General features: G+C 33.0%; 1 protein-coding gene across 1 annotated transcript; it reads right to left on the minus strand.

Annotated features, from left to right (window-relative positions):
- Window positions 1–6,078: 6,078 nt before the first annotated feature.
- Window positions 6,079–8,974, minus strand: LOC145092770 (uncharacterized). Its single transcript, XM_079030748.1, has 2 exons — window positions 6,632–8,974; window positions 6,079–6,456 (listed from the first exon to the last, which is right to left on the minus strand). The coding sequence occupies exons 1-2, from the start codon at window positions 8,808–8,810 to the stop codon at window positions 6,170–6,172; spliced, it is 2,466 nt and encodes an 821-aa protein (XP_078886874.1). The 5' UTR covers window positions 8,811–8,974; the 3' UTR covers window positions 6,079–6,169.
- Window positions 8,975–15,784: the final 6,810 nt, after the last annotated feature.

Here is a 15,784-nt window from a genome sequence, read left to right on the forward strand (position 1 = left end):
GAAGAGTTCCAATGGTCTTTCACAAGAATCTAAAATAAATCAATGGACCTTGCGCATTCATTAAAGTGTGAAATCTAAAATAAATCAATGGACCTTGCGCATTCATTAAACGTGTGAACAGAGGAATACATAAGATTTAGTGATTTTTTTAAATAAGCAAAAAGAATGACAAAAATGATGTCACTTCATAAAAAATGCAATTATATTAAAAAAAAAATTTGAAGCACAGAGCTAGTAGAAAAAAAGAAACAAAAAACAACTTCTAGTGCATCAACTCTCAGGAACCCGTTCATGTCAAATGAGCTGTCAGCATAACTAATCCCATATCTCGTAAATTACCGTATACACCTATTCTCGTAAATCACCACATAACCATCATTAATTACGATAATCAAGACCCACTATTTGTTAATTCTATCTAAGAACATTGGGTATGGGCCGGTGTTATAACGTCATCTTACATGCCACATCAACCTTAACACCATCATAACGACCATAACACCATGTAGGAAATAATGTTTCAATGTTACAACTTGTTAAAAGGTAGAGAGAGAAAGAGAGAAGGATGAAGAAAAATGATTTTGATTGGTTCTCATTCCCGTTTCAATAAGTTGTGACGAGCACGAGAAGTGCCATAACGAGAAGAAACGAGAAGGGGGGGGGGGGGGGGGGTGTTCCCCCGTCACGACGGCGTTTTCGTGTGTCACATTATCCGGTTGCTTCTCGTTATTGGCCCATACCGCATCGTCTAAAGGTTGTTACTTAGTCTATTTTTACAATAGCACGACCTTCACCTATTAAACATAAAAACTTACAAACATTACCAATTAATCCCCAAACCCGAAAACCCAATCCAATTTAATATTTAGGTTAATGTAAATAAACCTAAATAACTAGAATGCGATTACAATTATTTCCTTTTAAATAAATGATGAAGCAGGACCATTCCAAATGTATTTGGGCCCAGAACGATAAAGGAAAAAAGACCCTTAAAATATACAAATTTTATTAACTTTTCTATAATAACTCAATAATTGAAAGATAAATTATTTATACTGGCGTCTAAATATAATATTTTCGATTATAAAAATCCAAATATTTAAAGAAATATAATTTTTCTAGCTTTTTTAGATGCAAAATTATTAATGACTACGCGAATCCTCGTGCGTTGCGCGAGAATAGAATTATATAGTTAAAATAATAACTTTTACCTAGGGGTGTAAGTGAGCCGAACTACTCGTGAGCTACTCGGGATTGACTCGTTAAAAGCTCGACTCGAGATCGAATTAAACGAGCCTGATTCGAGCTCGAGCCTAAATATGAGGCTCGTTTATTAAACGAGTTCGAGCCGTGCTTCAATTAATGGGCTCGCGAGCCTAAACGAGCCTTATATATATATATATATATATATATATATATATATATATATATATATATATATAAAGGCTCGTTTAGGCTCGATTAAGCTCATGATCCCACTAAATTGTTCACGAGCCGAGCTCGAGCTTCATTTTAAGGTTCAAATCGAGCTCGAGCTCGAACTCGAGCTTCCTTAAAATTAAACGAGCCGAGCTCGAGCTTGGTCAGGCTCGGGCTCGGCTCGGCTCGTTTACACCCCTACTTTTACCAAATTATTATTTAATATTTCTACTTTGAAACAAAATGTTAGTAGTAAAGCAAACATACAATTAACATATTAGTTTTATTAAACATTATAGTTGAATTTTTAAATCATTGTTATATATACAATTATTTGATAATTTTATAAACCGTTTAAAATTGTGTAAACTATATATCAAATGAATGATAATATAACGGGTAACAAAACGTATGAACAAAAATATGAAATGCAACTTTTAGTAACATAAAAATAGAAATCATCTATTATAACATGTGTATTAAAATATACAACGAATAATAAAAAATGTGAAAAATAAACATTATAACTTTTAATAACATAAAAATACTAAAACATCTATTATAACATTTATATTAACTCTTCATATTTAAATCACAAATCTCTTCAAATACATTAATGTTTTTAATGAGCAAAACTTTACAACCTTATAAAAGAAAGGAAAATAAAAGGTTATTAGTGATTACTAATTAATAACCATAAGTGAAAAACTCTTGAGTTGTAACTAATAAAGATACATAAATTAGAAAACTCTTTAGTTGTTGTGTGAGTTTTAAATGAATGCGGTACTTGGAAATGTATTATTATTATTATTATTATTATTATTATTATTATTATATTCATCTAAATAATTTGTTTTGATGCATCATTTTAATCCTTTTAGTTATTAAACATAAAGATATTTAATTATAAATTTATAACATACATAGATGCATATACATGTTAAACAAATCACATATATATATATATATATATATATATATATATATATATATATATATCTCGTAAATGTCATATGTAATTCTTGTCATAGTAATATGGATAAATTAGTTTCATATGAATAACATATCATGATAAGTCTATCATAATTACATATCAAATGTTCAAAATTATGTTATCTTTTAAATATTGTCTTTTAAATATGTTGTGCAGAATAACCCTACAAAAAAATAATAGACAATAAACATAATCAAAATAGAAAAACTACAATCAAATAAATAAAAGCATTGGGTAGGCCTGTCGAAAAAACCTGAAACCCGTTCTACCCACCTGACCTGTTTCGAATTCGGGTAGAACGGGTAACATGTATGAACATTCAGGTAACAGGTTAACCCCATAATAGTATAGGTCGGGTTTTAGGTATGAATATTTATTTTTGGGTATACCCGAATACCCAAATTTGTTTTTTAAATAATATCAAATATACAATGCAGTCACGTACGCACACTTCAAATAAAACAAAACCCTTCGTTTCCTTATTATGAACGACGGCTCGAAAGTCGACGCAAACTTGCAAAGTGAATACGATGTTGAAGCTGAAGTCCTGAACCGTCATCACAATTCTCAGTTTATCACTATCGCACGAAATGGAATTAAAAAAATACGTAACATATTATAATGATTTGTATTGTTATTAAATAAGTACTTGTTAATTGTATGGAGTATTTTCCTACCCGAATCTTTATTAAACCAACCAACATGTGAAAATAAAAAAAATAAAAATTAACAAAAATTATCAATAACTGTCATTTATGAAATTTTCGGGTGTACCCGATAATTACCCGACCCGACCTCAAACCCGTATAACCGAAACCCGAAAACCCGAATTACAATATAGTTCTGGTATCAGGTATTATTTTCTTAAGAAAATACCAGTTCTACCCGAAACCCAAAAATTTTACCCGTTCGACACCCCTAGCATTGGGTGGTTGAATATTAATAAATATGTTACATAAACATACATTTAAATCAAAAGAAAAAACTAACAATCGTCAACTTTGCTCAAACAGAAAAACCTATATCCATTTTATGAATCTTTTTTCTTCATTTAACATCATTCAACCATAGAAACTTGATGACAATTCTTTACTAACATGCAATCAAAATATTTTTCTTGAAAAAGAAGAATGAGAAAGATATTCCAAGCAAAACATTGATGTTTTGAGAGTCACATTCAAGATTGAGTAATACACACAAATCACATATAAATATTAAATGAGAAACTAAATATAAAGAAAGAATTGAAAAGCTTCATTTGTTTTGGTTGAAAGATAAAATCATATTACAAATATCATCGATGCGATATAACCCATTTCTTCAAATCATCATATTTGGATCGTGAATGTTTCACCTATATGAAAACTTTTGAATCACAATATCTTCAACCAAATGACGACTTTTTGTATGAAAAATGTACTAATATAACTACATATATAATAAGAGAATGCAAAAAATTATTGGAAATTTATAAATACTATAAATGGTTTTAATTAAGGAATATAAAAAATTATGTAGGTTTCAAATCAATATGGTTTGAGAAAACAAAATATCTCTAGACATATGATTTTGAATGGTATGGTTTGAAAAAACAATATATCTCTAAACATATGATTTTGAGTGGTCTTATATATATTACTGGAAAAAAAAATATAACACGATCAAATTATGAGTAAAAAATGATACATTCATCCACAACCTTGACTTGTAGAGCTCTTTTAAGGACTCCATCACCGCAAATACGTTCTAAAAGAATTGTGTCTATTGAAAAATTTTCTTTTCATTTTCTTATGACATCCTTCTTACATGTAAGATTTTATATAACACAAAAGGCACAAAAGATTGACTTTTTTATAGTAAACTTTTAACTAAATACTAATTAAACATAATATAAGTTATAGAACTTTTGAGTGTTAAATCATAATTACGAAAACTTTTGAGTTGCATTAGTTAAAAAATGGGGTTTCAAATGAATGTGGTTTGAGAAAGTTAAAAAAAGGGGTTTCAAATGCATGAGATTCAAGAAAAAATGTTAGCTTTATAAGTATGTATGATATCTCCACATCAATCTTTTCTAACATATCATTAATAAAGTCTATATAAATTTTGGGCCTCTTTAAAAGAAGGGCGTCGGACGGTCACCCCTATCCCCCACCCTTTGTGACGGGCCTATGATGAAGATAACATTACCGATTCAATTTAACATAACGAAACACAATTAAAAGCGCACTATAAATTGGATCAAGTTCCCAACTAAAACTATTAGCCTTTACAAAATAGCATCCCACTAAACCCTTCCATGTGATTGTAGACTTGTAGTAGTTGCGGCACATGCACCTTACTACAAAAAGTCACATAAGATCTGATTTTTGGAAAAATTGGTATATATGATTGAAATTTTCTGAGGGTGTGTTTGGTTGTGAGAAAATTTCCAATTTTCCATGAAAGTAGAAACTTTGAAAACAGGTTTGTTTGATTCAGTTTTCAAACTTTTTCCAAGAAAATGAAAATTTTCTTTTTTAAAAATTGTATGTAAATAAGAAAGTGATTTTTACAGTTTTCCAAAGTTTTGTAAATTTGTAAAATGGAAAATTGAAAACTCCATTGGTTTCAACAAACACATTTTCTAAAATTTTCATTGAAAACTAAAAACTAAGACTCAACTCTATTTTCTAAAAATGTTTTCTAGAAAACAAAAAACAATCTTCCACAACCAAGTGCACCTAAGCCATGATAAATGGTATATAACATGATGGTGTTACCAAGTTACGATCAGGTGTATTCTTTTTTAAAATATGAAGTCATTATAAGAATTATTATTTTTAAAACATTTAACTTACTAGATAAAAAAATTGAAATAAATATAAGAAGTATAACAACAGAACTTTTCATAATTTATTGTTAGAACTTTTCATAATTTATTGTTAGAGGGATGTATGTATGGCCTTCCTTGGTTTGAGCTAGTGAGTTTTTGAAGCATAGCAATTGCCATTGACTTGTTTATTTATCTAATACAAACATATATAACGTTTTTTTTAACAAAAAGGCATTCAAATAAATATTTATTGGCATGATGCACATAGGAACTTGAGAAAAGTAAAGAACACTGAAATTAAAGTACACCAAACTGATCAGGCAAGAGATGTTGATTTAAAGCAAATCCTTTATTAACCGATTTGAAACATGGCACATTGTTAGTCTTTTGTTTGGATTGGAGTTCAAACATGCTCTTGAGAGGCTCAACACTATAATATCAAGTGTCTGATAAAACTTCCCAATGACATCTCTCACCATTAGCTTTGTTTTCTCATCATATAATCTAAAATAGAAATATATATTTTGTACATTTGGATGACTTAGGTATCCTAGAGGGTATATAACACATGATGTGCTATCCGAATTATGGACAGATGTATTCTTTTTGAAAATATGATGTCATTATAATAACTATTAATTAACATTTTACTTACAAAATAAATAAAAAATTGAAATAGATATAAGAAGTATTACAGCAGAATTTTACATAATTTCTTGTTTGGGAGATGTGTGTATGGCCTTGTTCTTGGTTTATAGTAGTGAGTTTTAGAAGTATAGTAAGGATCATTGACTTATTTTTTTATCTACTACAAGTATATGTAAAGTTTCTCAACAAAAACACATTCAAATGAATACATATTGACATGATGCATATAGGAAACATGAGAAAAGTAAAGAACACTGTAAGTACACTATATTGATCAAGCAAGAGATGCCGATTTAAAGCAGATCCTTCATTAACCGATTTGAAACTTGGCGCATAGTTGGTCTTCCATTCGGATTGGAGCTCAAACATGCTCTTGAAAGACTCAGCACCAAATCAACTTGTTTCTCAACTTGTGGTGAGGGAAGTGGAATCCGACTGTCTCCCACATTTCCTAACACCAGATAATCAGCAGACAATGTTGATATTTCACCGGGATGCTTTCCCATGATCACTTCTAGTGCAACAATCCCAAAGCTATACACATCACATTTCTCGGTTGCCACCATCGTATAAGCAAGCTCTATATTCAAATATAAATAAATAAATAAATAAATAAGTAAATAAATAAATAAATAAATAAATAACCTATTTTAACCCCATAAGATCTAACATAAATACATATATGTACATATACATATTTATATATATCATAAAATTTAAGAAGATGTAGAACCAGAATCACAAGATTATGTTACCTGGGGCGATATAACCATAGGTGCCTGCAATTGCGGTCCAGTTGGATGAGTCTAGCTTTAAAAGCTTGGAGGTCCCAAAATCAGAAATATGTCCCTCATAATCGGAATCAAGAAGGATGTTGGAAATGGAAATGTCTCTATGAATTATAGGAGGTGAGCAGTCGTGATGCATATAAGCCAAACCATTAGCTATACCCATTACAATATTGATCCTTTTTAACCAGTCCAATTCTTTTGCTAAGATCTCATTGCATAATATTGATCCAAGGCTTCCCTTTTCAAGGTATTCATAAATCAAAAATGAGTGATGGCGATGGGAGCAATATCCATAGAGTTTCACTATGTTTCGATGCCTTATGTTCGTTAATGATCGTACCTCATTAAGGAATCCATTATGATCAACATTCTCAGATGATGATGAGTGAAGTTTCTTGACAGCTACCACATTGTTAGGTTGTATGTCAGCTTTGTACACGGTACCATATCCTCCGGTCCCAATAGAGCATGCTTCATCAAAATCATTTGTTGCTTTCAAGATGTCATCATACACTACTCCTCCATCAAAACTTGTAATGGAAAAATATCCTCTACTTTCTTCGTCCAATGGTTTATGTGGAGACCTTTTCTTTTGTTGTCGATAAGCAATGAGGCCATACGTGAACAAACCAAGTAAAACAGCTGCCCCGATAAGAGGGAAGATAATTACAAGGATGACCCCATGATGCGAGGGATTGTTTTTCTTCTTAATCATTTGATCTGCACAAAGTTTCACTCCAGTAATATTTCCACAAACACCTGGATTGCCTTCTATGGACGCATTCACAAAGTTGGGACTTTGGGGAACTGGGCCTGAGAGCTCATTGTAAGAAAGGTTGATATCAATCCCATGTGGCAACCTTATAAAAGCATTAGGAATAGAACCAGACAGTCTATTGTGAGAAAGATCCAATTTTTGTAAACTTTGCAAACCTTGAACTTCAGTTGGTATCACATCTGTTAGCAAATTCTGAGATAAATCAAGTTTTGTAAGTTGAACTAATTTACCAATCTCAGATGGAATTTTCTCACCGAGCTTGTTATTACTAAGATTCAAGTAATGAATATGTTCCCATTGACCGATACTTATTGGTAGTGACCCGTTTAATCTATTTGTAGATAAATCAAGTACTTCAATGAGTTCAAAAGATCCGATCTCTGGAGGTATAATACCAGAAAGCTGGTTATCAGCCAAAGACAAATTCAACATTCTTTTGATCTTCCCAAACTCCTTAGGAATCTGACCTGTTAGACGATTGGAAGAAAGATCAAGCCTTTGTAGTTGAGTTGAATTTCCAAACTCTGGAGGAATGGAACCACTAAGTTGATTTTTGTTCAACTTAAGATCAATGAGAGATTTCAAAATCACAAGCTGAATAGGAATGGGACCAGAAAGCTGATTCTGGTGCATATAAAGGCTATTTAAAGATGTCAAATCACCAAATGAAACTGGAATAGAACCAGTAAGCAGATTGCGATTCACCGCAAGATTAGTGAGAGATTTCAAATTCCCAAGTTCAGTAGGAATGGAACCGGATAATTTATTATCTTTAAGCATCAGCCATTGTAGGTTGCCCAAGTTTCCTAGTGATGAAGGAATTGAACCATTAAGTTGATTGTTACTCACCGCAAGATGAGTAAGAGACTCCAAATTCCCAAGTTCAATAGGAATGGGACCCGATAATTTATTCTCATGGAGGTACAGAGTGTGTAGGTTCTTGAGGTTTGCTAGTGATGAAGGAATAGAACCACTAAGTTGATTGTAGGCCACCTGAATGTCAGTGAGAGACTTCAAATTCCCAAGTTCAATTGGTATTGAGCCAGATATATTGTTTGAGTATAGGTACAAGATGGTTAGCTGGTTCATGTTTCCTATTTCAGGTGGGATTACTCCTGAAAACTTATTCTCTGAAAAATCAAGATATACAAGTTTGGTCAAGAGTCGGATTTCTGGTGGGATGGGGCCAGAGAAGTTGTTGACACTGAGATCAAAATGAGTAAGACTGTCTAGCATTGAGAATGAAAATTGATGAAGCGTACCCTTTAAGCTCGATGAACTGAGGTTTAGCCTCTGAATGCTCCCACCAGCATTGCAAACTACTCCAAACCAAGAAGTGCATGGAACTGATGCATTGGAATTCATAGGGAGGGGAAGCCATGAAGAGAGAAAGGAGTCGTTTGGGATTTCAAGGCTTGCTTTCCATTTAAGAAGAGCATTTACTTCTTCTAAAGAAGCACAAGAGAAATTGGGTGTGGAGGAGAGTATAATGATTATTAGTAGAGTTGGAGAGAAAAATAAGAAGTTTAAAGAAGTCATTATTTGGTTTTTGAAAAATGATGGTTTGTGTCTCCCTAATTTATACTTGACCCTTTATTCTTTTTATTTTTATTTCACCTAACGTCATGCTTTTCAAGTCAAGTCAAGTCAATGTCAACAAAGAAATGTATCACTTTGAATTGTATTACTTATGACCATCTAAGAAGAAAAAAAAAATGTTCACATTGTGTGTATACGTATGGGTCCTACAGAAGAACTGAATTTGGTGCAATGACTACAAAATTCATTGGTAAAATAAATAATAAGCTGTTCACATTTGACTTCTTTCACTACTGAAAATCTTGAAGCATGGAACAAGTCATGACAATGTATGAAACGTCATCAGCGAATTAGACAGCTGTTATGATCATTCAATTCCTTTTTACAATTATTTTGCTACAATCGTTCCTGTTTCATGGTATTCAATTTCAATATCAAGTTCAGCTCATAATCAATGGTGTTCAATCAGTCCTTTATCCCTCCTCTCATTTAGCCAATTACATACCATCGTTGAGCCTGCATATTTTGTATGTTCATCAAATTTTGGTTCTCAATTTTTCATCTTACCGTTGTTATCTTCACATGACTGATCAAGATTTTTTTTTCATGCAAATTTAAACAAATAAATTTGGTTGAAGCATTTGATCGAACAGTTGGGCTGCATAGTACCTGGAATGAAATCGCTCATCAACTAATGTACTTCAAGAGCTTTTATCACTCAATATATCCGGAATGGGTTGTGTTCATCACCATATTAACCTGCGAATGGTTAAATCATCTCACTCGAGCTAGATCAAACTACATTTCCATCGATTCAAGGCTCCCATAATGCATCATCAGATTTGTAGTAGAGATGAGAACTGATGTATGAATGTTTGTCTCGTCTTGAAACAATGGAGATGAGAACTGAAATTGGGTTTTTATTTTGCTTTTTGGAGATGGAATCGATTTTCTTGTATGAAGAACTAAGTAAATCTTGCGAAGTTCCCTCCGCTACTGCTTTCACTCGATTCCTCTTAAGCTGGATTTATAGCAATGGAATTAAAGCAATATGAGATATTGAGCAACAAAATATCCTGGAAAAATAACAAAAAGAAAGTAAATTAGCTATTCAAGATACTAAGGTCCCTTATTCCCAATTTGCCCTCCAACAGAAAAGATGCTAATTGGTGTTACCTGTGTTTCCCTTTTTACCCCCTTTCATCTAGAATAAGTGTATTGCAATGGTGGTGTAGCATTATCCCTCAATAAAAAAATTATGTTAAAAATTAAAGAAATTGATTAAACAATAATACACATACACAATGGATTATCATGTAATATGACTATGATTCTAGAATCTAGAACCCACTAGTATTAGGCAATGATATTGATATGTTAGCTAACATTACACTTTCAGATGAACTAAATTTTCTTGTTATTATAGATACTTAATTTTCTTATGATCTATTTGCAAAACAAATTTCTCAACATTTGATATCATGTCATTGAAAAAAAAAATTGATGCTCATAAATGTGGAGAACCCTTGTTTTAGTTCGATTGTAATAATTTTCATAAATTAAAGAATTACCAATCTCTTCCATGATCTGTTGGGATCCGATGAAACTAATTAATGACCTATAGCACTTATACATTGTATTTTTCAAGTAAATGATAACTTAAGAAACAAACCTTGATTCCGATTACCAATCTGTTGGAGATTAGGCCAATGCAGCTAACAATATTACCGGATTCCCCTTTTACCCCTGCCCTCGATTGATTTTGGGGTAACTTATTTGGACTAAAAGAAGTTCTTGTTTGGGCTAAAAGAAACTATTTTTTAGGTAGCAAATAGTTATTTATAGCATAATTTTACATGTTAAAAACAACTTAAAAACATGTTTTTTGTTGAATTTTTGTACGTAAAAATCATTTTATCGTTTATTATATTTATATAATTAAAATATTTTAATATAATTTATTAACGGGGCCCCCACGGGGGTTTCGGGACGAGACTGCCAACCCCCGCCCTGCCCCCGAAATTAAAACAGGGGTTAACCTTGCCCCTACCCCCGCCTTTGTCCCCGATTTTTTTCAACAAATGCCCCCATACGGGACGCCCCCCCCCCTCCGGATCGGGGTCCCACGAGACTTTTTGACATCCCTAAGCCATCCCCGATGTCATAAGTTCAAGTTCAAGTCCAGCCAATCTTATGTGCTAGTTGTGTTTATTTATGCAACTAAAGTGTTGTGGAATTGTGCATTTATTGATTTTTTTATATTTTCTCTTTTTTTTTATACTTTTTTTTAAAGAAAAACATGACTCATTCTAAATCTTTTAGATATAAGAATTGATTTTCATGGAACTCTCAAAAAGACTCAAAAACATTGCAACACAACAAAAATAAAGCAAAATAAAAGGAAAAGTGGAAAGAAAATACTCCTTAGTTGCCTCTCGATTAGCCGACCTTGTTTAAAGTGTTTGGCTCGACTTGGCCCTTGGAATATGTTATTCTTCGAATGTTAGGGGTCTCCAACTCAGTAAACTTCTTACTACTTCCTCAAATGGGACACTTATCTTGTATCCAACTTTCTTTTTGCTTGGGAACCATACTAGACTTAGACCCTTGATGAAAACAATCATCCAACTGACCCCTTTCATGTACTTTTCCAATAAGGTGGTTAACTCTTCCTTCTTTGATAGGGTGGTTGAGTTGATTACTGATTGGGTGTCTTCCTTCTCGGGATATGTATCCTTCAAAGGGTCTGACAGATTTACCGTTTTTGGCTCTAGTGGTTGGTCTACCAGTGAAAGGATTTTCTCATTGGTAGTGGGTGGTTGAGCCTCTCTTTCTTCAACCTCCAACACTTCTTTTATAATTTCCATGTCAGACTTCTCAATTTCTACTTCTTCGTCGAAAACATTATCTACTTCTACTTCTTCCCCCTCTTCCATGTCTTCAAATTGCATTCTTGGGGTTATCAAAAATTTTCCCATCATTCAAGGTGATGGCAGAAACAGTATGCCTTGGGTCCTTTTCAATATGGATTGTAATTTACCTTGAGTTTCCAATATACTCACAGATTGAGCAAGGTGTGCATCCTCAAAGCTTTTGAGGCTAGCTTTGGTTGTTTTTGGAAGATTTAGGTAGTATCGACAATGCTTTTCACAATGTCTTCCAAGGACATGCTCAACATTTCATTTTGTTGAGGATATGAAAGATATGGTTGTTGGAACTGTGGAGTTTATTGGTATTGGTCATTTCCCCAAGCTTGGTTGTTGTCCCACCATTGATCATATTGAGGTTGATCATAACTCCATTGGTTTGGCTAGTAGTGATGGGTTTTATGCATAAGAACAATCCTATGTGCTCATACAAACCCTAATGCTTGGATCTAGGTTTCTCTATTGTACATGCTTTGAATCCAAGACTAAAAAACTTAGATCTAACATATTATAAATTGAATTAGGGTTTATAGAATTTCCTTTGATTGTTATATAGCAATAACAATCAATTCCTTGCTTGGATTGGCTTCAAAAGCTTAGTGCCTCAAGTGCTGCACCTCTAATGGAGTCACAAACACCTTATGCAACTTGGATGAAGAGGAGAAGAAGAGAGGCTGCCCAAAAACGACTAGAAACCCTAGAGAATCAGTTTTCCCCATTTTTGGAGCCTAAGGGGTCCTTTATATACTTGTGTGGGCTGCTAGGGTTTCAGTCAAAACCCTAATGGACAGCTTAAACTCTAAGCAGCCCATGGAACCTTCTGGATAAGGCCATGGACGAAAATATGATGGGCTCCCATCATAATTTCATTCACCCCTTGTTCCTTTAGCATTCCTTAGCCCAATAACTCAATTATTCAATAATTGCAGTCCAGTCCCCTAAATTTAATTAATCTCTTTTAGTCACATAATTAATTCTTAATTAATTCTTGACTAATATTAATTAAAGAATGTGATTTCTCCTTTAATATATTATTCTCATAATATATTAATAAATCATATTTAAACCTTTCTCTCCTTAATTCATCCCACATATTGCTATGGTGAAGGCAACCCAAAAGGACCATGCTCATAATCGGGTCAAGTACATACCAAAATAGTTATGGACTTAGACACTAATCCAACAGTCTCCCACTTGGATAAGTCTAATAACTATTTTCCGTATGACTTCAGAACCTGATCAGCAATCGTAGCTTTCAAAAACCTCTGTCAACTCTGATCTTATCAGATAACATGTCCTTTAGATAAGGGAATATATATTCCTCCATTCTCAAGATACCGTATAGACATAAGACATGAATTTCAATCATTCTCTCTATACTGTTTCCCGACTTCTGATTTATGATGACTGATAACATACTACAATCGAACACATCAACTTAGTCCCGGCTTGGCCAAGCACTTAGGTGTCATCACTAAATCATCGAGAGGCCCACATATATCGCTTTTATCCCATATTGAATAAAAGGAATGGATAAACCTCAACTCAAATGCTTGCTTGCATTTACTAATTGAATTACACACAACAATAAGTTTTATAACACCAAGTTACTGGTGTGTTTACTTATTATCAATGTGCAACCGACCAACAAATAACAACTCACACGTCTCGGTTTCAAGAATATACAATATTATCGTCTCACTAATCACTCGTGATAAAACCATGAAGTGATCCAAGTGAGCGTGAGTTTAATCCAATACTCTAATCTTATCAAAGCATTCATGAATTCTGCAGCAAACTTGTGCCATGTCTAAACACTTCAGACAATCTATAGACAGATTCATGACAGTCTTTCTTCATACCTACTCCCAACGTATGACCGACTGTGGATGTTTGAATAACCTAGTTATTCTAGAAGTCAAAACATGCAAACTGAAACATAACAATAATACTTAATCCTATATGGCCCCAAACTTGTGAGAGTAAATAAAACACTTCTATTTATCCACGATATTGATTACTCATTATTTATCATTTAATGTTCCGGATAATCAACTTATTACTTGAATTACAACAACAATTGTCCCATGCTCTAAACATGCACACTTTGTTTCCTATGGTCCATTCTTTGTGAAATAGATCACCTGAAAACTTTTCCAATGATGCTCATTTCACAACTCCTTAATCCTTATTATTAGTGTAAGAACACAAGGTTCTTGCCACTACTAGAATATGCTAGATTCTAACATTTTATGCAACGATCCCTTCGCAAAATCATAGCACAAAAGTCACCAAGACTTAGCTAATGAAATTACAAAGTACTTTCTTAGAAATTGTTACAAGACAATTCCATAGATGTGAAGTCTCACATTCAAAGTACATTCCTTTGAACATCCTTCTTGCATAAAAAATTTCTAATCTAGACATAGATTCTCAATATCCAACTCTCAATATGGAAACATTTCCACATTTATCATATGACAACTCATTCTTAATAGAATCTTATCTATTCATAATAATGTCGATATGGTCCATCCAATACCATACTCCCAACTACTCACAAGCAACCAATCCTCAGCGAACTTTGGATCGTCCTTTGATAGTTGTTTAATTATTTTAGTCAAAACCAATTCTAGTCCTTTTTCCCTCTTAACGCGCTAGACATTTGGAAAAATTTTAGAATGGTAAATATTATAGCATTTGCAATCGATCCTATACCCGAAGAGTATGGGACACGATGCATAATGTCTTACATAAAGATATGATACTTTACCAATCTTTTGTCATAATATTTTATGTGTCATGTTCTCACAATTCGAACTATGAAGAGGGATGCCGTAATCATAATCGAATTTTAAGAACACACAATGTAGTCTTTGACTGAAAATATTAACATTTCTCAATCTAAGCTTTAGATTTTGAAACGAAGTATAATATTCTCTCCCTTAATTATAGCAAAAACAATTTTTTTTCAACCCATGCTACTTTGCAAATTGAGTCTTTGTTTTTCTATAATTAATATTGCTAACTTGCAATACTCGCCATAATAATCATAAAATCACAACACTTATGCTCCCACTATCATGATGATTATTATCATATAAGCATAACACTTATGCTCCCACTAGCTTTGACATGTATACAGAAAAAAATGAGCTTCCAGAAAAACAATGCCTATTGAGTTTCTGAAATTCATATTTTTAATACCAGATGCTTCGATAAGCCTTTATCTAAGCTTCTTAAACTTATACACCTTTGGCTTAGATAGCTCATATGTGTGCTTAAACAATTTAGAACTTATGTTACTAAGTTCCAAATGTTCAAACTAATTGTCAAATCTCACAATTCGAACTATGGAAAGGGATGCCGTAACCATAATCAAATTTGAGAATACAATTTTCACAATTGCTATCTTCTTAAGATCTCTCTTAGTGAAAGCATTTCCTCACAGTCATTTTCATGAAGGAGGGAATCTTATGACACTTAGATTTTATGGTGTATGAGTTCCTATCCATGTGAATTTGCCAAAACCAAGGTTTGCGACAAATCCAAACTCATATGGACTGAACTTTCTTAATCTTGATTTCTTGCCCTATGGTAACACGAGTACCCACCATGTCTTCCAAGTAGTTTAGTAACGTGTCCTTACATATCAATGTACTTTCCATCGACTAAGGCTTTAGTATGCATTCAAATGAGAACTCATAGAACTCACATACACAATTAATTCAATTGGAATGGCACAGAAACAAAATAATGTCAGCACATAGGTTGTAAACCTCAAGTCGTGTGCTAGTGATGATCGATAAGGTTTATTCTTGATTTGTTCTTGAAACCTTTCAAGACCATTAAGACTCCCACTGACTCCTTGAC

This window comes from Lactuca serriola, chromosome 3, assembly GCF_051521515.1.
Source record: "Lactuca serriola cultivar US96UC23 chromosome 3, Lser_US96UC23_V15, whole genome shotgun sequence".
Taxonomy (NCBI): domain Eukaryota; kingdom Viridiplantae; phylum Streptophyta; class Magnoliopsida; order Asterales; family Asteraceae; genus Lactuca; species Lactuca serriola.

Excerpts from the sequence above, each read along its gene's own strand:
- LOC145092770 (XM_079030748.1), bottom strand. The coding sequence starts at position 8,810 with ATGAATTCCAATGCATCAGTTCCATGCACTTCTTGGTTTGGAGTAGTT. Across the intron at positions 6,457-6,631 it reads CTATGGTTATATCGCCCCAG|AGCTTGCTTATACGATGGTG; the intron begins GTAACATAATCT and ends ATTTGAATATAG.